At 39.9% G+C, this 22,226-nt stretch overlaps 1 protein-coding gene across 4 annotated transcripts; it reads right to left on the reverse strand.

Annotated features, from left to right (window-relative positions):
- Positions 1-382: 382 nt before the first annotated feature.
- Positions 383-20,549, reverse strand: si:dkey-237i9.1 (SEC14-like protein 1). 4 transcript variants are annotated; one of them, XM_037260873.1, is made up of 17 exons: positions 20,204-20,549; positions 17,684-17,773; positions 10,591-10,740; positions 10,286-10,417; positions 9,326-9,454; positions 8,747-9,020; positions 8,504-8,613; positions 8,134-8,323; positions 7,626-7,714; positions 7,309-7,379; positions 6,696-6,867; positions 6,268-6,402; positions 6,043-6,177; positions 5,314-5,565; positions 5,042-5,220; positions 4,755-4,781; positions 383-2,980 (listed from the first exon to the last, which is right to left on the reverse strand). In XM_037260873.1, exons 2-17 carry the CDS (start codon positions 17,744-17,746, stop codon positions 2,875-2,877), a joined length of 2,214 nt encoding a protein of 737 aa, XP_037116768.1. In that variant the 5' UTR covers positions 17,747-17,773; positions 20,204-20,549; the 3' UTR covers positions 383-2,874. The 4 variants fall into 4 exon arrangements, with proteins under 4 accessions (XP_037116768.1, XP_037116759.1, XP_037116777.1 ...); XM_037260864.1 differs by having other exon boundaries at positions 8,483-8,613; XM_037260882.1 differs by lacking the exon at positions 4,755-4,781 and having other exon boundaries at positions 8,483-8,613.
- Between the last annotated feature and the right edge of the window lie 1,677 nt (positions 20,550-22,226).

Here is a 22,226-nt window from a genome sequence, read left to right on the forward strand (position 1 = left end):
CGCGTGCGTGTTGGTTTTGTCATGGCGTTATTTTACATTATTTTAAATACAAAGAATTGTGTCCACATTGGCAACAAGTTTAAATGTAGAGTATGAAGTATAAAAACGCTATGTTGAGGTTGTATTGACTGAAAATTCAATTCATTGCAAAGATTCAGAAAATTAAAACTTAGTCGGGCCACTTTTGACCGATGTGCATCAAAGGGTTAATCCTGTAAATTTTCTTCATAACATTTTTTTTTTTTACCATGACAACAAATAGAAAGAAGCCTTCTAGTTTATGGTGCATTTCTTGTTTAAGATATTGTTTTAATGATGCAAGAAAGGTGCCCCTCAAAAATGAGAAAAGTGAATGAGCAATGCAAATGAATAGGACCCAACAGTACTTAATTCAAGTTTAATGTTTTCAGAACAAAAAAGTAAAGGCGCAAATTCTCACCAATTCAAATAAGTACTTTACATAGTATCTCACATTAAGATAGGAGGAGATATGTAACTTTGTGAGAATAGGAAGCGGACGTACAAACACATGGAAAAGTAATAACAAACGAGTCTCATAGCCCTCAAGAGATCTTTGAAAATGTACACGTGATGTAAATCAAAGAGGCAGGATACAGAAGACGTGAAGGGTCTCCGGTATCTCAAACATTGAATTCACATGGTATTGAAATACTGGATCAAGAACACTTTATGCCCATGGCTTCAATTACTAATTTCACCTAAGCAGTTATACAAATCTAAGGTGCACTCAAAGTGAAATAAAACAATAATAATGACTACTTGGGTCTGCTTCTATTTCTGCATATTTAATCACTATTAAAGAAACTGGATTAATCACTATGAAAAATTAGAAGGTATGGTGAAGATGGCTGTTTGGGTCGAGACATGCTTCGGAGTGGGCAGGAGGGGATTCGAAGGCCAAGTACGCCGGAGGGAGGGAGTGTGTGCAGTAACATACATTTTACAGGTCTGTCTTGTTTTCACTACTGTTTCCAGCATTCAATCTTATACATCCATACATGATAGCCCTCATTCTGAGGAGGTAAAACGTTTCACATTATTGCAAATATTCCACACAAAAATATCTTGACCTTTCATTTGGAGTTAAAAACAGTTTCGTGTATCTCAAACATGCACGGTAAGTATCCTTTGGAGTTCTTCTTGAGTATTAAGTGCCCATAGAGAGAGCATTTGATGACTCTTGGCAATTTACAGTCAAGTCATTAATGCTTCTTATCCAGTTAACTAGTAAAACTGTTGACAATAACAATTATTAATTGACCTTGAATGGAGCAGCTGTTTCTATGCGAGTCTTACAAAGGCTAAAATGGTGTTTATTGACAAATGGCTCTTAAAAATGGCTATTAATTTACAAATTGCAAACTGATAAACCCAGTCACCACGTGTACCATGTGCATGCAGTAACACACCACTCTGTTTCGACCCCATCAAGTAAGTCTAAAACAGTAGCACTCCTTAACTACAACTAATACATGTACAGTCATGATATCCTTTTTTTAACTAAAACACAATCAAATGATAAGCATCATAATAAAGATATTCATTGAAATGCACTCACAAATTACATCTCACCCCCACCCAAAAAATGTAAATGAGAGCAGCTCTGCCAGATTACGATGATGACCTTGTATAATTGAGGCAAGTTGTCTTTTAATTTGGTGATCGCAAGCACCCTCACAAACACAAACTTGCCGAGCCCATAGTGGAAAAAAATAAAGATGAATGACCTATTTATTCCATAATAAAACACACGCACACGCAATCACACACATCTTGGCTCAGTTTGCCTTTGTGCCTGCCGCATTACATAAAGGTCACCTGCAATCAGCCCTCACCATTACCACTATTACAATGGACATCTCAATGGTTAACTACAAACAGTATTGTTATTGCTTCAAGCACTAAAGAGTAAGATGCTGGTCAAGTATGCTGTACATGGCATGATAAAGTTATCAAAAGATGGTGGGGCCTGCCACAGGAAGCTATCACGTGAAAGTCAGGATGCTCAGAGAATATCCGAACACTAAGCGAACATCAATAAAAGGCAATTATCATTCGTTGACTCAATTTGTATTGCCATGATTTAATAAACCCCACCCACTCAGAAACTTTGTGTTTTTTGAAAACATACGCATGATATCTGAATCAGGTCTGAGTAAACTTGTGTTTTCGTAAGTGCAATCAACTCAGACATTCACATTGGAGTTGCGGGCAACAATCTTGAACTTTTTGAGGACTAGTTCTTTCAAAAAATGTCAATGTAAATTTTAAAGAAGTGTGCTGGATTTCCCACCTGTTGTCCACATTGAAAACATCTGTGTGTTAAAATAACAAGAGCAATTTTTTTTGTCAAACATTTACGTGTTGCATGGCAATATGTAACAACTTCCATTCTGCTACAGTGGCGCACATGAATGAGTGGTGCGTCATCTGATTATTGCCTGCAGAATTTTGGAGTGGAGTAAATGCATGTACAGTACATAACGGCACCTCCAGTGACTTTGTCCTTTCAGACCTGCCACTCCTGGGATGAAAATATTGCTTCTTACCTCCAAAAATCAAACAGTTCAGCGTGTTGCCTTAAAGTTTTCCACTGTAAATAAGCCACAAACTGAAATTCTCTAAATGCTTGGTCTCATTTGTTGCCCAGCATAGACACCAAGACCTTTGTGCAAAAAAATAAGAAAAAGAAAAAAAGCCCTTTTAAAGGAGGTAACACAGTCTCTCTCTTTTTTTTTCTTTTTTTTTTTTTTTTTTCGACCCACGATTTGTCGTCTGCTGGTCAACACCCACAGTAATAAAGTCAGAGTAAAGAGGTTCTTGGGGTTATCACCACGTAGGAGACAGTGCTGTCTATCTGGAGATCATTGAGCTGGACTGGGACTGGTTGGATGAAGTGGTGGCAGCGCTGAGCTGAGAGAAGCCACTGTGGCTCGACTCCAGGCTGGTCATTGAACCCCTGCAAAAGGAGACACAGTCCGGTAAGGGAAAATAACCTTTACATTTTTTCCCCATCGACATAGCCCAATCAGTGTGGCCAACTAAAGGTCCATCATGTGACCATAACGCGCACCCACTACCATGCAGTAAAGACAAACAGTCAACGGTACTCAATCCTTTAGAGCAGTGTTTCACAACCACTGTGCCGTGGGAGATGTTCAGCTGTGCCGCAAGAAAATGTCCAATATTACGGAGCACATTGCAAACCGGATTGCCAAAACACTGGTTAGTTAGTGCAAGACTTAGGTCAGCCATTTGCTAATTGCACGTGCGTGAGATTTCATATTGTGTCGGTCTGATTTTGCTGCATCGGCACATATTCAGTTTATGTGTGTGCTGCTGTGTGCTTTTGATAACAGTGACGCTCTGACGACTGTGGTGCGTTAGCGGACTAACAGAAACCCCACCATGTAGATCGACGGGAGAACCTGGATTGTGCATTTTTCACCAACATAAACAAGTCGCGACACCTTCACTGTGATAACCACTCACCTGCTGCCAGAACCGCAGGGCGGTCTTTAAACGTGACTTTGTTCTTCATGTCACAATATTTATAGAGCTAGTTTAAAACAGTAAACACAGTTATGTTGATTCTTTTGGATTTTAATCACAATCACTTTCAATAGTTTATTCCTTGCGCTGTCAAAAACCTTTTTAAAAAAACTTTTATTAACTTTTATATTTATTATTTATTCACTTTTATTAGGAAAAAGAAATAGCATTAATCACAATCACTTTCAATAGTTTATTCCTTGCGCTGTCAAAAACCTTTTTAAAAAAACTTTTATTAACTTTTATATTTATTATTTATTCACTTTTATTAGGAAAAAGAAATAGCATTAAAAAAAAAAATTATTCAACTCTCTACACAAGTAGGACTTTATATAGCATTTCACAAAGTCTTTCGTCATAACGTAACTAATTTGAAATTTGGTGTAACAACAGATTTTTGTTGGTGATGTGCCTCGAGATTTTTTCCAATGGAAAGGTGTGCCGCGGATGAAAACAGGTTGGGAAACACTGCTTTAGAGCCTAACAGAGGCCACAATAACAGTGTATCAGCTCAACTACAGTAAGTTGTTTTACTGTGTATGACAAGGAATAAGAAAGGGCCATGTCTTGTTCCAGGCGTTATATGGTAGAAGGCTGAGTCTATCTTAACTCTTTGCATGTTGTGTCGCTTGTGGAAAACCACAAACACATCCTAATGCTGATTAATTATGTACAGTATGCCACGCCGATAAAGGTGGAATTGGATTCCATTAAAAAACAAAAATACAGTAATCGCAGTTTAGAATGTTTGTCAGGTAAATATAGCCGCAAATTCCATTCCATTCCAAGAGCACCAGTTGTTTATACATTCAATATAAGCTTATTTGAGTCGTCAACACACCCCAAAAAAGTTCAACACTTTCTTAAACAAAATGTTTAAGATGTTGCGATCATATCTGTAGTAAAAGACTACAACACAAAACAGCTAGTGCAGTTTTAGCAGTTCTTGAATCCACATTGCATTAGGAAAAGAACGGTAAGTAGCAGTTTCAAGACTTCAATAAGGCCAATGATTGCTAGTATTGTTAGTCATGCAAGCAGAGCGATAGTCAACAGGCTCAAAGCCAGACTGTGCTCAGGACATTGTGATTGCCCTAGCCAGCTGCCATCGGGGTGGGCCAAAAGCGGAAATGACGACGGGGTAGTGCTAAAGGAAAAGGGGCAACCACTGCGCCACTTACAAACTCTGCACGTCGCAGCAAGCCATTCTTCACAGGAAGAAGACAGAGAGGCAGGAGGGGGAGGACAAAAAAGAACAGAAATGCGTTTGACAGAAAAAAAAGAATAGAAACAAAAGTCTGGGAAAGTAAGCATCCTCATTTCAATACTCAAGGATAATAGACGTAGTTCTTGCAGTATGTGCGGTGCATAGGAAAACTGCAAGATCTCGGGATGGAAAAGTTGAACTCAATATAGAATTGAGGTTCAATCATTTCAATGAAAAAGGCCAACTGGTTCGGTTACCAACCTGAAGTCCTCCGAGCCCAACACCTCGGTGTAGTACATGACTTTACACTTGTGCGAGGAAACTTGCAGCGTAGCCAGCACATCGTCTACCCGAGGCAGATTGGTGGCCGAGCAGGCCGGCATGTTGTGGAACTTCCATTGGAGGATGTAGAAACCTGGCCAGCGTGTAATATGGGAGCCCTAAACAAAGACCAGGGGTGTGTCAGACGAATTAGGGAAAAAAAAGTGTACTACCAGATTTATTGATTAAACCCTAGATTCTCAAAACCTTACCTGCACACTTTCTCCTTCCTTGCAGGTCAGAGGGGACTCTACCATACTGTAATCTTGCCCCAGCGTCCATGACTTGTCTATGAGTTGCACATTGTTGCCACCTGGGGAGGTGATCCCATGAGCTCCCAGTGGGTCTTTACGCGGTGGCTGTGGGGCACGCTTGGAGTGGTAGATGTTGAACACCACATCACCTTTACACACGTCAAAGTCCCACGTGATGACTGAGGAGGCGTCAATGATCTCAATCAGAAGCTGTTTAAAAGAAGGACATTAGGAAAGAATAAATAACTTTGAAATTATATAGCGCCATTCGAGAGTCCCTCTCAAGTGGAAGGAAGACATGATGAATATTTTGTTATGTATGTACAAAGAGGGTATTTATTTGCTTTGGTAAAATCCTGTTATATGAGAGCAGGTATGTTCCATAATTATGCCATATAAGAGTATTGCATGAAGGACATGAATGATGCAGTTGACAGGTTTTAGCCACAAGATGGCAGACCTTTCAACAAAACAAAATCTAGGCAGCACGTTGCTTGCTCTTGTCCTGGCCTACATATCACTTTTAAGCGCTTTGGTAGATTGTCTCTTGCCTTGGTTGCCTTGAGCACACAAAAAAAAAAAAGGTTTTACATATTTATGTTGTTTGTTAGATTGGGTTGCTTAATAAACTCATGAAATGAGAAAATGAAGAGTGTCATCACTTTCAGTTGTGCAACTCGGTCTCACCTCATGTGGAGCTCCCTTGAAGATGCTGGCGCTTTGGTAGATTGTCTCAGTCCATAGACGAACATCTTCGTTCTCAAGCTCCTCTGCAGTGCGGTACATCGATTTTGGGACCAGGCCACCCTCAGGTACCTCGCACTATAGAGTGTGCAACCATGCATTAAACTAGGTCAGTAAAGACAATCTTAGAATCTAACCAAATTCTTTAATGCGTGACTCTCAACTCACCATACACTCGCCGCCCAGGAAGTCAGGGATAATCTCCTTGTCTATGTAGTCCACCAGGCCGCCGGGGCCCTGGTAATCGTTTCCTGCATAGATTAAGAACTTCTTGCGTGTGTTTTCGTCGATGAATGGACTCACCTAAAGTCAGGAAACATCACAGTGTTTATCAGGTTACATGGTGACCAAACTGGCTGGATACAGAGAGAAGGTAAAAAACATCTGCACAGAATGTGCTCACTAACATTTTTCTGTAAATGTTTTTTTTTACGCTCAAACCTATAAATGTAGAACATTGAGATTTTTTAGTGTGCCAGTGTTAGAACGTAAAGACAACTCAAACACTTGAAATTGATTAGAAACCCATCAAGTATGAACTCATTCTTCAATATAGCTTTCTATAATTCCAAGAGCCAGTGGTTGCCATTGCTCACCAGAGTCCAAAGGACTGGGAAGACTCTGGGAGCTCTCAAGATAAGCAGCCGTCCCAGCGTCTCTGGATAGTTGGCCTCTACAACCTCAATAATCCTCAACAGGGCCTTGACTCCTGGTCGCCACAGGTGACGCATGTTTAGACCCTCCAGATCCACGAGACATGTCCAGCAACTGCGCACAAAAGGAGTCGACAAAAGCACAAACCGATAAGCAACTATTTAGAACGTGCGAGTTGAGTGGTGATAGCAATGAATGCTAATTCTAGACTCCCTCTCTGGCTGCCTTGACATCCTCCTGTCTAGCTCTTGGCCAGTGCAGTACAACAGCTATTCATCGTTAATATGCCATCCAGTGTGGCTCAGATCCCTGCCCGAGCCTCCTGCTGAGATGCCTGAATGATACCATCTTCATTCCTTGCCCTCGCTCTTCCCACCATAGCCCACTTGTCAACTAAAATGCTTGATTGTCTTCATTCTGCTGAATATACGATTGACTGTACTGGACTGCCTCGTAGAGCGCATGCCAGCTATGGAAGTGAGCATAAAAGCTAATTACAAGCCAACTACATTCTCCAAAACAAATCTGACTTGGTGTCATTTTAACTCAGTTTACCTGATGGGACGACCAAACACCTTTGTGTTCTCTTCGCAGCGTCTCAGCCCCTCCTCGTTGATAGATAGCACCTAAAAATGAACAGACCAGAAAATGATTGTGACATTTCAAAAATTTAGCAACTCTATAAGCACGCTGGATACATTTTAGGTGCACTATTTATAGAAGGCAACTGTGTGTATGCTATGATTTGAAAAAGCGTGTCTCCTTTGAAACACTGGACTTTAATTACCTCACTTGTAATCTGAATGGTTTACATAGGGAATTAACATGAAATGTTATGTGAACAGTGTATTCAACGTAAGTGCTGTGCATACATGTCGAAGCAGAGATTCTTCTCCAAGAGCTCGGACCAGTCCTTTGGTGTCCATCTGGCCAAGTCTCAGGACGTATAAAGGCCGACCATCTAGAAGAGGCAATATAGAATAATAGACATTAAAATGACTTGCAGCAATATTACAGTCTACGAGGTTGTATATTAAGTGTGAATCAGTACAGCCACCCTCTCTTCTGTTATGTAGACATGGAAAATCTTTTGTGAACATGAAACACAAACTTTATCTGCACACTCGTCTGGGAACAGAAGTCAGACTACAAAAATAAATTTTACACAGGATGTGACACTATATACCGAAGCCAAGGTGTATGATGAAAAATGTATGATGAAATGTGTTCTGAACGGTTGTGATCTAACCAGGGTTGAGTTCATTATCATGTAACCTAAGTCTAAAAGAAACCCGAGAGCAAAGATCTTGGCTAGCTTTGCAAGACTAGCCAACATAAATCATGGATGTGTAAACAGCAGGGTTGGATTTTTAAACCTACCTCGGTCATGGTGGTGCCAACCCCCCGTGTAATAGTCCTGAAGGACTTGTGGTGAACTCCATGTCTCAAGAAGATAGTCTACTTGGTGCTGCTTCCTCCAGGTCAGCGACTGGCACAAAATTTCACGAGCCTTGTCCATGTTGAAATCCCTGGCCCGTAAGAATCGCAGGATGTGTTCATCCTTGGGAATCTGAAATAAAGATGGCGGCAAGATATTGTAAAATAATGGATCAAAATGTACAGCTAGACCAATTAACTTGCGTTTCTAATGATACTATAAAAGAACCTCAGATTATCAACAATTATTTACAAATTATCTTGGTGGATTATATTCCTGCAAATACACAACCTGTGCAAAGTTGCATGTCACCTTTCCCTTGTGGGTCTCCTGCAGCCATTTACGAAGTCTAATGAGACAGCTTTCCTGCAGGGGTGTAAGATCACCAAGATAGCGTTTGATATAATCAGCATCCAGTTTATCTGTAAATGCAAAACAAAACAAACAAATCACACCTCAATTGACATGACATGTCTAATTACAGTTCGCAGAAAGCACTAATTCAATTATTTCGAGTGGCCAGCCACTCTTATTTCAATTATCAGCGAAACAGACCTTCCGGTGTGCCAGCCAGAACCTCGGTTAAAATATCTGCCTGAAGGCCGGCGCTGTCCTGCTTAGCATCCTGAGAGGTGCTGTCCATGGCATCACTGGTCAGAGGGATGGGAACAGCGGCAGTGACAGGTTCCTTCGGGTCAGGAGGTGGGCTGCTAAAGAGACTGGTTGGTCTGGTGGGAGGCAGAGGGAGAGAGGTTGGACTCCATCGTGGCACATGAGTGATCCCATCATCTTCTAGCTCCTTTAGGTAGTACTCTATAATTTCCTTTCCCTGCAAAAGAAAAAGAATAAAGTTATGACGTTAGAAAATTCCAAGTAAAAACTGAAAGAATGAAATTGCCTACTACGGGTCTAGCAGAGGACTGATATGCCTTCTTGTGTAGTGCATTATTCAATTGAGGATATGCAGGTTTTATGAAGCAATTTCAACTTCAATGGAAAAATGATCTAATAGAAATCCAAAGTCCTATTGACCACAGAGAAAAACCCAAGCATATTTATATATCCTTGGAAAAGAACTACTGCATCGATGCAGCACCAAGAAGTTGGTCAACGTCATTCTGAAAAAATAAACACCTTTTTGATGCTGCTGGCATATTGTTTCATTGCAATCTTTTCCACTGTGCTCTCAAAGCCAAAGAAAGACTTGATGTCAAGACTGGCAGACTGCTCAAAACAAGTCCAGTCTTCATTCTCGGGGTGAACCTGGAAAATGTGAGAACATACACAATACATGAGTAAAAAAGGGGAGCTTTGCTGCTATTGTAACAATGAATCACTTGACTTCACTAGAACATGATGCACAAAGAGAAGTATTTGCGCTGCATTGTGGATTGAAGTATGCTTGTGTCAGCCTATTCATATAAAATTAGCCAACCCAAATGACAACTTTGGCGGTTAAAACAGGTCAAACAAATGAGAATGTACTGGATAAACATTCATCAGCATTCAACATGGGAGGCAATGAAGCATCATTTAAAGATCACAATCCTATGCAAAGAGCAAAATTATATTTTATATCCAACAGCAGATTCAAGCATATTTATGATAGCTTTGTCATGTTTCATATAATCAGGGAAAGTTTTTGTCATGTAATCCAGAATAAAAAAAAAAAGCATCAAAATTCAAGTGGCAAATGCAAGACACTCAGTAGCTTCATCCCCCTTGGCAACGAAAACATTTCCGCTTTAGCCAGGTCCATTAGCCTTGTGTAATTAGGCTGTCCAGCTGAGTTACTGCTAACACTGTGTTAACGTGCACAATAAGAACCACTGCGGAGCGTTGAAGCTAAAATTAGAGCCCTGAATAACTGGCTGCTAACGCAACGTCCTTGACCTCTTTGGCTCAGTGCACCTGTGCATGCTCATTCATTGAGGAGTACATTTGAACTCACAGATCATCCAACGGTAGATGTATACTGGTTTCAGATCACTATTACAGAGCTTTCAGTCCAGGGGAACTGATGGATTTCCAAAAGACATCAAATATGGAAACCACATCTTATTAAGGCACACTAGAATGTGCAGGTGTATTTACCGAGTAGCAGCAGATCTCATGGATGATGACCCTGTTGGAGAAGGTCTCGTTATGCGATTCAATGTGAAGTGTCCGCTCCTTTCGATTGAGTGTATTCTTCTGGATGAAGTAGACATAGTCGACACCAGCAATCTGCAAACCAGACACAAACAATCTTTATAGTGACAGCTTCAAAGGTACTGCCAATACATACTGTAGAGTAACAAAGTCCAAAGTATAGTTATTTAAAAAGTTCAGAAGATGATCTTTATGACAGCCAATTCAGTTTACGGTGTCAATTAGTGGTAGTGTGATAGGTAGATTACCCGTTTGAGAAGGCGCGGGGCGTCCACATCCAGGGCACAGCGCCGCTCAACCTTATGAGTAGATCTATCCTCACTTGTCTCTTCATCGACCACGTCGCTTGCCACAAACATGGGGATAAGGTGACATGTGGGGAACCGGCGCTCATAAGCCTGGAAGAGGAAAGAAGTGCCAATTTATTTAATACTGACAATCATTTCTCCTCATTACATGCAGGGGGCAGATTACTGAAGTACAGTGATCCCTCGCTACTTAGCGTTTCGTTTATCGCGGCTTCACTACATCGCGGATTTTTTTTCCAAATTAAAAAACAATTTAAAAGTCAAAATAAAACTTCTAAATTGAGGAAACATGTGTCTAACCTTTAGGACAATGTAGTATTGCTCCAAATGCTCGTTTACATTCCTTTAGAAGTCCGTTTTCGCGTGTTAGCACGCTCACGAATTAGCAGCTTTCCGCTAACTCGTTAGCCTGCCCAGTACTTCTTGATGGTGACCGTACTTCACGGATTTCACTTATCGCGGGTGGTGTTTGGAACCAATTATCCGCGATACACGAGGGATTACTGTACTGTATATTGCTTACTGATATTTGAAATAGCAAATATAAAATAACACTCGGTTAGCTGTTTACATTCACATCATCAATGCCTCGCAGATAGTCGGAAACTGTAGAATTTTGACAGCAATTCACAAACACAGGGTTGCCGCTATTAAAGCAATGTACAGTTATTTCTGGATTATAATTACTTAATCACATGCGTTGAAGGCTGCGGCCTTAAATGTGATGCCGTTAATTTATGGATTTTTAGTAAAGAGCTTCAGGCTGCCAAAAGATTTACCGATAGTCTTATTTGACCCATGAAATGATGTCACAGTGGACCAATCAAACTCTCCGAGCGTGTGCACTACCCATAATAAATCATCATATTAGTCATTTACGTAATTCAGTCGGAACCTTGGATGACGTTTTTTTTCCCCAAAACTAGAAGCATGCAAAGTACTAAAGTGAACACTCGCACAGTGTTGACAATTGCAACGGGGATTATGAAGGAGAGCTGTGTTGAATAAACGAGGCCAGCGGGTTCGCTTTGCGTTAGTCCATGAAAAAGCGTTCTTAACGTCCCACAAGCGGCATGCTACGCTGGCAACATAAAAATACTGGTAGGGTGCGTCATCCTTGTGCCTAACTCTCTCCAGTCATGTTTTAGTAATATACAATGAGTACAAGGGGTTCACGAATAATAGGATGGTAGATGACAAAAAACCTTGAGTACTGAAGTCAATAATAGTCTGACGTTGCACATCAGCTGACCAAACAATATGAATAAAGTAAACATTTCTTGAGTTGCCATTGCCAAGACCAGCAGCCGTCTTTCCTCTGTGCATGACTGAATGCTGAACTTTGTTATTCACCAATGTTGCTCTGGAACATTGTATATAATATTTGTCCTGCCGTCAGCACAATTGCTGACTATTGACGCTGCTTACCCACGGAAAATAGGGGTCAACAATAAATGCTTTGTGCTAACATTGGCTTCAACATGGCCAAACAAAAGGCTTCAAAAGGCTAGCAGCCCAAAATGTTTGTACCTAAGCTTATTTCCAACCAATATTTGACATGACATCCAACACAGCATGGGAAAACATAAGCTTGATGAGTCTTTTCAGGGTCCTCGTACATACTTGAACAAAATTATTGGGAGCCTCCTATTAATGTAAGTAGCTTTTGAACGACATTCTGCTCAGAAACTCGGAACGTGATGAATTAATCTGTGTGCTATGAACTTTTGTTTTATCAGTAGTCTACTCAGCAGAAGTATTACGCCAATTCCTTTTCCACCAGGAACCGGTTTACCACTTTTTACCACTTGCTGTTGACTGGAAATAACATTACAGTGCCAAAGGGCTCAGGTAATGACCTATCGCGGCTCAACCGTTTCCTGGTTTTGGTCATGTGACGTTTGCAAGGGGATGTTTAGGCACTGATTGTCACTTCAGTCTACATATGCTACCCAGTACCGAATGGCACACGAACCAGTACAGTGTCGTGGATCGGTGGTTGGGGTACAGTGAAGTACGCCACTATTTTCTTGCCCTTATTTGAAGTCACCCCAACTTGAATCTTGAATGTCGAGTAAGTGTTTGATTGGGAAAGACAACTAGCTTTTGTCTGAACAAATGCAACAAGAGTCTTCAGTCTCTGCATGCCAGGCCACCCACTTGTTTTCAAGCAGAAATTTCAATGCTACAGTCCGCATTTAAAGGAAGAAAATGGGTGAAAGACATGGGAAAAACCTGCTGCATGCAACTCTTAAGCCCTAAATACCAGTAATTGGTGAGCCTTTTATTGTAATCTGCCATTATATCAAGCTGTACTATGCAGTGCAATTTGACACCACTAAAAAACAACCACCAAAATAAGCGTTTACCAAATATAAATGCATATATATATAGCCAAAACTATTATCTTAATGAATTTATGTACACGGGTTTGCATTACATCTCATTATCGTTACACTGTACCATATTGGTCTGTTTAAATTAAATTGTAGTGCTGAGAGATGCAGTAATGATCATGTCATGTAGGTATTGTGTATCAAAACAGGCAGGACGGCTGTGTGATAATGCAATTTAATCTCAAATCTCATTACACAATTTAAATCCCAAAAAATGGAAACGTTTACTGCTCTTTCATCAGAATCCTTTGGTTTCTGGCAAGAGAAACGTCAGTATGGATGATTACATCAATGTAGAACATCTTGACTAGTTAATATCGACCACAGCATCCCTGCTGAGTCCTCATGTTAGTTTTTGATTAATGACAAGAGAACAGCAGACATACTGTCGATTTTATATCACCATGGCGTCATATTCACTGGCCATTATACATCTGAACCGTTTCTGGGCTTGACTAATATGACAGCCGACTGTATATTTATATACTAACTTGAAATTATGGCTAACATTACCACATTACCGCATATTCTATCACAAACTGGGATTATTTAGAAGTATGTTGATGAAGACCTGACAAAATCATATCATCAGGCAGAACATTGACTCCAAGGATCCAAGGATATGAGAGGATGAATATATTAAAACCTTCCTCTAATTTGCTGCTCAGTGCTTTGGAGGCTATATTTGAAAGAAAGACCATGTAAATCCAGTAAACACTGTGTATAGTACAACACTATTTTGATTCAATACCGGAAAAGTCGAAGCCATTTTTCAGCAGTGCCGGATGTGGAAAGAGCCCATTGTGTCTTCCTCAATTTTACTGGCGAAATTCAGAGGAACTAATGAGTAATGTCTGATTAACGACTGAAAAAGACATAGAAAGACAATTGCCAGTCAGTTGATATACTGCTGCAAAGATCTGAACTGGCACACGGTGACGCATGATTGCAGTGCAAAATGAGAATGTGACTATAGCGAGAAGTGTCATCTGCTTCCAGCAGAGTAAAACCGGAGGGGGGAAGGGAGCTGCAGAAGCAGTAGCTCGACCTTGCAGAAAGGGAAAAAAGGATGAATGAGTGTCTTGTGATCAGTGAATGAAATCGGCTGCAGAACTACCATTGGCTCCAATGAGTCACATGACTGTAGAACAGCCTTGCTGCATTCGGTTAGAAGCAGCACACAGCATGATAATAAGATCCTGCTTACTGAGGCAGATTGCGACACATTTATTTTTGGCATATTAATCTACCAGAAAGAAATGTAACATTGTGCAGTACAGCAGCCAAATAATTTAAACAATACGCCCTTTAAAAGTGCAATCCTTGCAAATTGACAGTGCGCAACTAAATCTCCTTAAACAGCACAAGAAGAAAGAAAAACAATTTTACACTCGTGTTGATTTCTAGCCTGTAAGGTAAGGTACATCACAATCCAGGTACGGATGTTTATGACTGCAATATGAAATTCATTTTGAGGTGGATGGGAAAAAATGAGGGCAGTGTGGTTGTGTTAAAATCCCAAGACAGTTTCACTAAACGTTTGCACTCCACTCAAGCTCAGATAACAGCAGGTCACATACGCATTAGAACAGAGTAAAGCACAGGATAATTCAGTAGCGGAAAACTAGGTTGCAGAAGTCTTAACCAGACATGGCCATAAGTGGGTCAGGACACTCACTACTCAGGGAAAAGGAGAAATGCAGGATGAGTCAGGTAAAGGAACGGTGGTTCAGGAGTTAACACAAGACAATATGTGGGCGGTCAAAAGTTTAAAACACTGTCCTATGTATGACCTATACAAACATGCACACATATAGCTAGGAAGAAAAATGAACTAAATGTTAAAGAGTGCAATAACATGAACCAAATTTATAGGGTATGTATTCCAAAGTACAGACATGAACTACAAGAAGCCGTTGTGAAAGCGCTATTTGTATTGTATTGTATTGTATAACACAAAAACCAAAAGAATCTTCCGTGTTCTCTACATTTAATGTGTCGTTACACAACCAATGACAGGGAAGATTCTGTAAACAATACAGAGTATCAGTTATAGCGCATCATGTTTATAATCCTGTGCAAATACTGTTGCGAATGGTCTAAAAAGAGAAAATTCCCACCAGATATATGTGCATCTGGATTCTTGTTTTGCTTTTTAGTGTATGCATACCATGAAGACAAAAACAACACTACTATGTATATTGCCAAAAAATGCTTTTATAAAAAGCCTGTTCTACAGTGTGCATCACTGTGAATAGAGTAAACAGAGCTTATGTAAAATAATGGCGTCAGCAACCCAGACAAGGTCAACAGGTTACATGTTTCAGTCTGGAATCTCTTCTAAATCCATCATTATTTTCTCACCATTTCAGTAAATGGTATGGTATGAACAGCAAAAAAAAGAAAAGTGCAAGTTGGGGTTAGTTCTTGTGTTTTAAAGAAATATTGAATGTTCTTTTTGTGGTTACTTAACTAATTCCTAATTATGGATATGTTCTAGCAACAACCGGGCCTGCAGGCCTGAAACAACAGCGCGAGGGGTATTGTGTACAGCTTTTTGACATTCCTGTGGGACTCCCCAGAGAAAAGCCTCGAGCACCTACCAGATGATAATAGCAGTAGCAACAACAATATTTCCTGTTATTGAAACAAGGAAGTAGACTTCAGCGACTATTGCAGCTGAAGTTGAAGGCAGTGAAAACAAATGTTGTTGTACTTTTAACCATGTTGAAGGTATTCTGTGACACAAATGCACTCTCTTCAACTAAGTGTTCTTCACCATTCTTACACCACCAATTAGTTGTTTCTATTGAAATGTGAGTCTCGTTCATTATGGGTGGGAAATTCACTTTGACAAGATGGTTGGAAGTCTGCTTTGTTGGTTATCATGTCCAACTCTGGCCAAAATGATCCAGATAACTGCTGTGACTGGAAGTGGTGCGAAGGTGGCGCAAATCAAACAGCTGTCCGACAGAATATGCAATCTCTCAAATGCTTTACATGGTAATTACCCAGAAATAAAATCTAAAGTAAGTCCTAAGTAGCCCCTGTGGAACACAGCTTACGGGCGGGAAACCAAGCAGACTTATGTAACAGCACTTAAAGCCACACTTGTGATTGCCAAAAAGCTTCACTAACACCTGTCAATGTGCAACGTGGCCCCTCACGGTCTGTAGAGAAAACCATTGGATGAGTTGTAAACTGAACAGAACATAATAGCAGAGGAGCATGACGCACTGGTAAAGTATCAGTGGATTTGAAAGGACTGAAAGGCATTTTCTATTAGTCAAATAGAGAGAGTACACAAAAATTCATCATCGCAAATACTCAAAATTAATCCCCAAGTAAACACACACACAAAAAAAATTAGCTGCTTTCTGGAGCTTCCGACAGGCCAATCACATGGTAAGTAACTATGACACGTACTGACTTGCAGATACGTAGCTAAAACAAAAATGGAAGTCGTCAAATGCAGTAATACACACTACAGAAAGAAAAGTGACAAGAAATCAAATTACACAAATGGTTAAATATTCATTAGGATGGTCTTCATATGCGTATGCAGTGCAAATTAGACGTGAAGATTATATACATCAATATAACCTTCAACTTTCATTTTACAAAAACGTGCAAATATTTCTAAGACCAAATAGCCTCCTTCAGCTGCAAGTGTACAACCAGGAGTGTGTGCATGTGTGTGTGCGTGCATGCGTGTGTGTTAGCCCTCTATTAATAGATATAGTATGTTTGCCCCTGTGCTAAGGAGATTTAGTCTTCCTACATCCTCCCGCTTGCTGGAGGAGAACGCCTATTTTTATCTAAGGGAAGTAGCACTTGTCTGACACAACAAGGCTTTAAAAAAACATGGATGGCACGCCATGATTAGAGGTGTAATTACTCCGACTAAAGCATGAATAACTGGATCAACAAGTGTCTCTCGAGTGATGTAAAAATGAGGGTAGGTAATTAACAGAAACTAATATTAAACTAATACAAAATATTAAACAAATAGAAAGATGGACAGTTTTATATTTGGCTTTCTCCGCACTGCTTATTGTAACTATGGCCACAGGTAATGTTGCACCAAGTATGATACCAGTATCGTACTGTGAATTTTGGCTGGAAAAAATGACAAAATACCAAAGTTCCCAAATGGCAGTAATTTAAAAAACATAAAAATGAAACAATAATCATCAGCTCCAACTCAGACAATGGCAGAACATGCGTCAACTAGTTAAATCATTATCATGTAAATGATCAAATAAATATCTGACGCAATGTACTGTACGTAAGCACCCGGTGCATTTTGATTCACATTCACATTCAGACCTATGGATAATTGAACGTCTTCAAATGATTGTTAAGTATCTGACACGTTCAAACAGCTACTTGACTACAAAGCATTGATAAGCCAGATTCAGTATCTATTGGTTTTCCGCATCAAAGATTTCCATTGTGCTTAACAGAAAATTGTTTTGCCATTTTGCAATGGAGCAAGTTTATGCTAGTGTTGCTGATCATGGAAGGTGTGGTATTCAATTGCTTTCTTACACAAGTGCATGCTTGCCAGTATTACGCAACGCTGCGTCAATAGCATGCAATATTCATGTAGACAGGTGGACAATAAAGACACTTACTGCCATCACCAGCTCAAAGGGGTACTTGTACACCCTCACGGGCGACTGGTACTTCTGCACCATGTTTGGAACTGCAGTAACACCAACAACCTGGAAATAAATACGGAGATTTGAAAAGGAGAAAGAAATTATTATGTAAACCATCACAATAGCTGTAAAAAGCAATGCCATAATTATAGCGTTCGCCTTCTTCTAGTTTTACAACGCAAGACACAGTGTATAATTTTGGTGTTTTATCGAGCAGTGGTCCCCAACCGGTTTTCCGCTGTGGATCGCTTCATACACGTCCATACCCTTGTGTTATTGTTACAACAATAAACGTGAATACAATGGGGGGTTTTTTTCACCAATACTGAATAACTTGTTAGCATTAGCAATGCAGCTAGCCACCAAATATGATGCTTTTCTTCTTTGGATCTAGTGTTGAATCCTCACTGGACCTTTCCTCCATTGCGAAAAAACTTTCCAAATACGTCAGTTTATTTTCAACATTTTGTTAGCTTGTGAATTTAACATTAGTGTCACTCAACCTGGACAACTGGACATGTCAGTCAATGACTGATCTAAAGGACAGAATCTAGTCACTTTTCAAAATAAAATATTGTTCAGCCTCAGCTAATGAATAAACGAGATGTTTCATTTATCCAGTCCAAGGTGGCCCACAGCCCGGTGGTTGGAGACCACTGTTTTAGACTATTTGAATCCTACAGGATGGGACCAGGAATGGCAGTGATCAATAAATGCAGCATTGGCTGCTCAACAGACCAAAATAAACAGCATCACTGCAAACTAGAGTGCACAGTGGAACCTCACGTCCCTGAAGACATACCCTTCTACATAGGTCTCGACTAACACTTATTCACCACATAACATAAAGATATTAGTAAAATCTCAATGAAAATTAAATTGCAACTAGGAACTAAAAGCTGCACATTAGACGATCAGTCCATGTTGAACTCAAGTACTGACCCAGGTGAATTTGCTTGACAACAGTCAGCAAAGTTTTAGTGTCTCTTCCGAGGTTCAGATGGAAGATGCAGCCATTTTACCTCGAGAGAGGTGAAGTAAGAACAAACGAGCTGGCAGAGGATATACAGTGGAAGTTTTTATTTAAATTGACAAAATTCTTTTTTTGCTAAGTGCTAAGTTTTTTGCAACAAGAACAACTTGCTGATGAAAAAAAAAAACATATTTTGGTTACAAAATAAGTCATTTTGTTAAAAAAAAAAAAAAAAAAGATTTTGGAAAATTTTAATTGAATCAGAAACTGAAAATCTAATCGAATCGGGGATTGAGTGAATTGTTACGTCTGTAGCATTAATTTATATTGTGGGACTTCAGCTCGATACAAACAAAAATTAAAATCTCCACTCGTGTGTTGGATTGATGCAAACCACAAATTTGATGACAACCATTGAACCAAAATTTGAACAAATAGTAGCGTGGCAATAAAAGTAAGTATGTGTCTCAACGTCCTGGCCAAACAGTATGTGCACTCGCAAAGTTATTATTCCAGACTATTTTTTACACTTGTAGCAAAGAATGTTAAAATGCGAACAGTTAAGTTCATAAGTTACATTTTTCTATACATATGTATTCATTCCCATGGGGAAACATTGTTCAAAATATTAAGAAATTATAGATTGTGGTCAATCTTAGAGGTTCCACTGTATGTCCAACTATAGCTACTGCACAGCAAACACACTCCATGTAATAGAATACGAAAACTGCTCATGCTTTACAGTGGAAGAGACACTTGAAACTGATAAGGAGGGAGGCTACAGTGGCCATGATACACAGATAAAATTGTGGACAGTACTGTTAGAGGAAATAAACAAGTTATGACTAGAAGCAAAATAGTCTAGATTCATGCTTGATGTCGTGCAAAGAGTGATTATGATCGTTGTGGTTCTGCTTATTCAGCAAGATGATACATGTTTGTGAGCAAACGCTGCAAGGGAAGCTGGGACCCAGCGGCGTCTTAAGGAAGGATCAGGGTAGGTAAGAAGACTAATAATAACCAGGCTAGGACACACAAAATAATAAGACACTACAGCTATGCTCACACTCATCAATAATTACCGTCATGCTTCAGGGTCTGTCAGAAACTTTGGAGACACGTTAAAACAAGACATCAGATAGATTGCTGTCAGTTCTCCCATGTTCAGTTCGATAGATATTTTATTTACATTTTCGGTGCGAGCAATCACACAAAACAGTGACCGATTTATGTACATACAACTCTCAATTACGTCACTTAATTTTGTGATTTGATGAGTAGCACTAATACGTCCAAGTTTGACTACTATACAAGCTTATTTTGAAAATATGTAACAACATTATGTGACTAATTATGCTTTTTTTGTTTTAATCAAACTATGGACGGTGATGGTGGGGGGGTTGCGGTTTTTGGTTTTCATCAGACGTTACACAACAGCGCTGCTGATTGTTACACTGCAAGCCAAACCAACTTTTGAAATTGCTGTTAAGTTGTCAGCGTGTAACTGAATATAAACTTACCAGTTATGTAAGCGGGTGCTTGCCTGGAAATGAGTTGTGCGCAATATTGTTTGTTTCTTCGGCTATCCAAGTAAAGTAGCCATTCTTGTCATCGATTCGCCACTTCGCCGGGGTCCGGGAGATGAGCTGGCGCACAAGCTAACACTCGTTAGCTTCGCTGTACTGGCTAGCCATGTAGCTGCTGAATCAATCGTCTTTGCGGTCCGATGGCAAGGGACGCGGAGAGGACCACGATCAAACTGGCAGTCACCGAGTTTTGAGAATTCCTGCTGTCGTGAATGATAGACAACCAAGGGAGGACCATGTCCGTCTTCCAGTTTCAGTCTCCTCCTCCTGTCTCCAACCTAGCGCATACGTCATGTACCCGCCCACTGACGTCAGCAGGTTAGGACGCTCTGCAGCAATCGTGCCCCCTCCTTGAAAAAAAAATAAAAATCGTGGCCGGAAGGTTCAATTGAAAGATTAAAAAATAGATAATCTACAACTATCAAGACCGAAAATTAATTAATGATGTGATTGTTGCTTTGCTTCCACGATGCGGTCCTGAATGACTGCAGTCAGATTATTCTTTGCGGTTTTGGAATGAGAAAAAAAAGCTCAGCAGGATCCTCTTTATTCTACAAGCACGATTTGAGGAAACGAGTCGGTCGTGCTGACGCTCATTTTCATCCAGGCCTGGAATTACTGATGTTAAGACTCCAGTGATTTCATATAAACGAAAAGTGCACTTTTACCAACAATTTTAATTTTGATTTTAAATTTTACAAAGACTGCACGGTACAACACCAAACAAAAATGTCACAAAATGTATAAACGTTATGGAAAATTTAAATGCTGGAGGCGACAGCCACAATTTTTCTTCAGTGGTACTAGGGCCACTGAAAACGTGTGTTCTTAAGAGATTTAATTTTTGAATGTTGATAATGTATATTGAATGTTTACCAGCGTTTTTTGTTTGAAAAAAATGTAATAATGATTACATTTTTATTCATTGGGGAGGTACAATTAATCAAGGACTACCATGAGTGTGGTGGCCCGTGTACGGCCATTTGCCGATCCTGCATTTAATAGAAATAATGATCTAGTCTCACTTTACTCACAAATCAATTAAATGAAGTGAACTGTGGTTGAGTATCTTCTTCTGCCATCTAGTGGAGAAACACAATATGCACACTAAGATATGCACTGGCAATGACAGGAGATTGATTATTAACAAAGATACAGGCAACTATTTTCACTCATATTCCCACTTAAGGACAACCTGGATTAACCTAAAATGCATCTTTCTCGAATGTCAGAGAAAAATAAATTACTTCTTTTTTTAACTTTATTTTGGGTTCTTTTTTGCAGTTTACATCCTCATTTTAACTATTTTTTGTTTATTGTACCACACATACAAATGATCTTTCCCACCCACCTGTTTGTTTTGAAAATCAATCAGAGGCCCATGAGCACAGAAGTTTGTCCATGTGGTCTATAGCCACCTAAAGTCAAAATCCTTTTGCCCGTGCTTTTCTGCCACATCTGCATTCACTTCTGGAATGATTCTTCTGCAATCTCCACAACTCCATCGTCACAGCCATCTGGATGTAGTCCACGAACCCTTTGATGACCATCTGAGCTTGAGAATGAGGGGGGAACCAAATAGTCAGGTCCGGCAATCAAGGAGGCTGCTGTAGCATGGCAATGTTCTTTTAACCAAGAAACTGTTGGATGCTTAGAGCAATGTGAAGCATCCATGTTGTCGTGGTGAAGCAGCCTTGGTTGGTCTTCCAATAATTCTTGCCTCTTCTCCTTTTCTGAATGGAGACTTTCTGCTCTTGAGCATGGTCGCACGAAAGGCCCAGCGCAGTATTGTACTTTCCTGAAAACAGAGCTTTCTTAACAAGAATTGTGATTGAACTCAACCAACCTGTGTAAGTCTAATTTCTGCTTGAGTGTCTTAGCATTTTCCTAAATCTGAAGAAATCAAACGAACACGCAGTGAGTAAATTGGATAACAGGTGATTGGCAATGGCTTTTG

This window comes from Syngnathus acus, chromosome 1 (genome assembly GCF_901709675.1).
Source record: "Syngnathus acus chromosome 1, fSynAcu1.2, whole genome shotgun sequence".
Classification (NCBI taxonomy): Eukaryota; Metazoa; Chordata; class Actinopteri; order Syngnathiformes; family Syngnathidae; genus Syngnathus; species Syngnathus acus.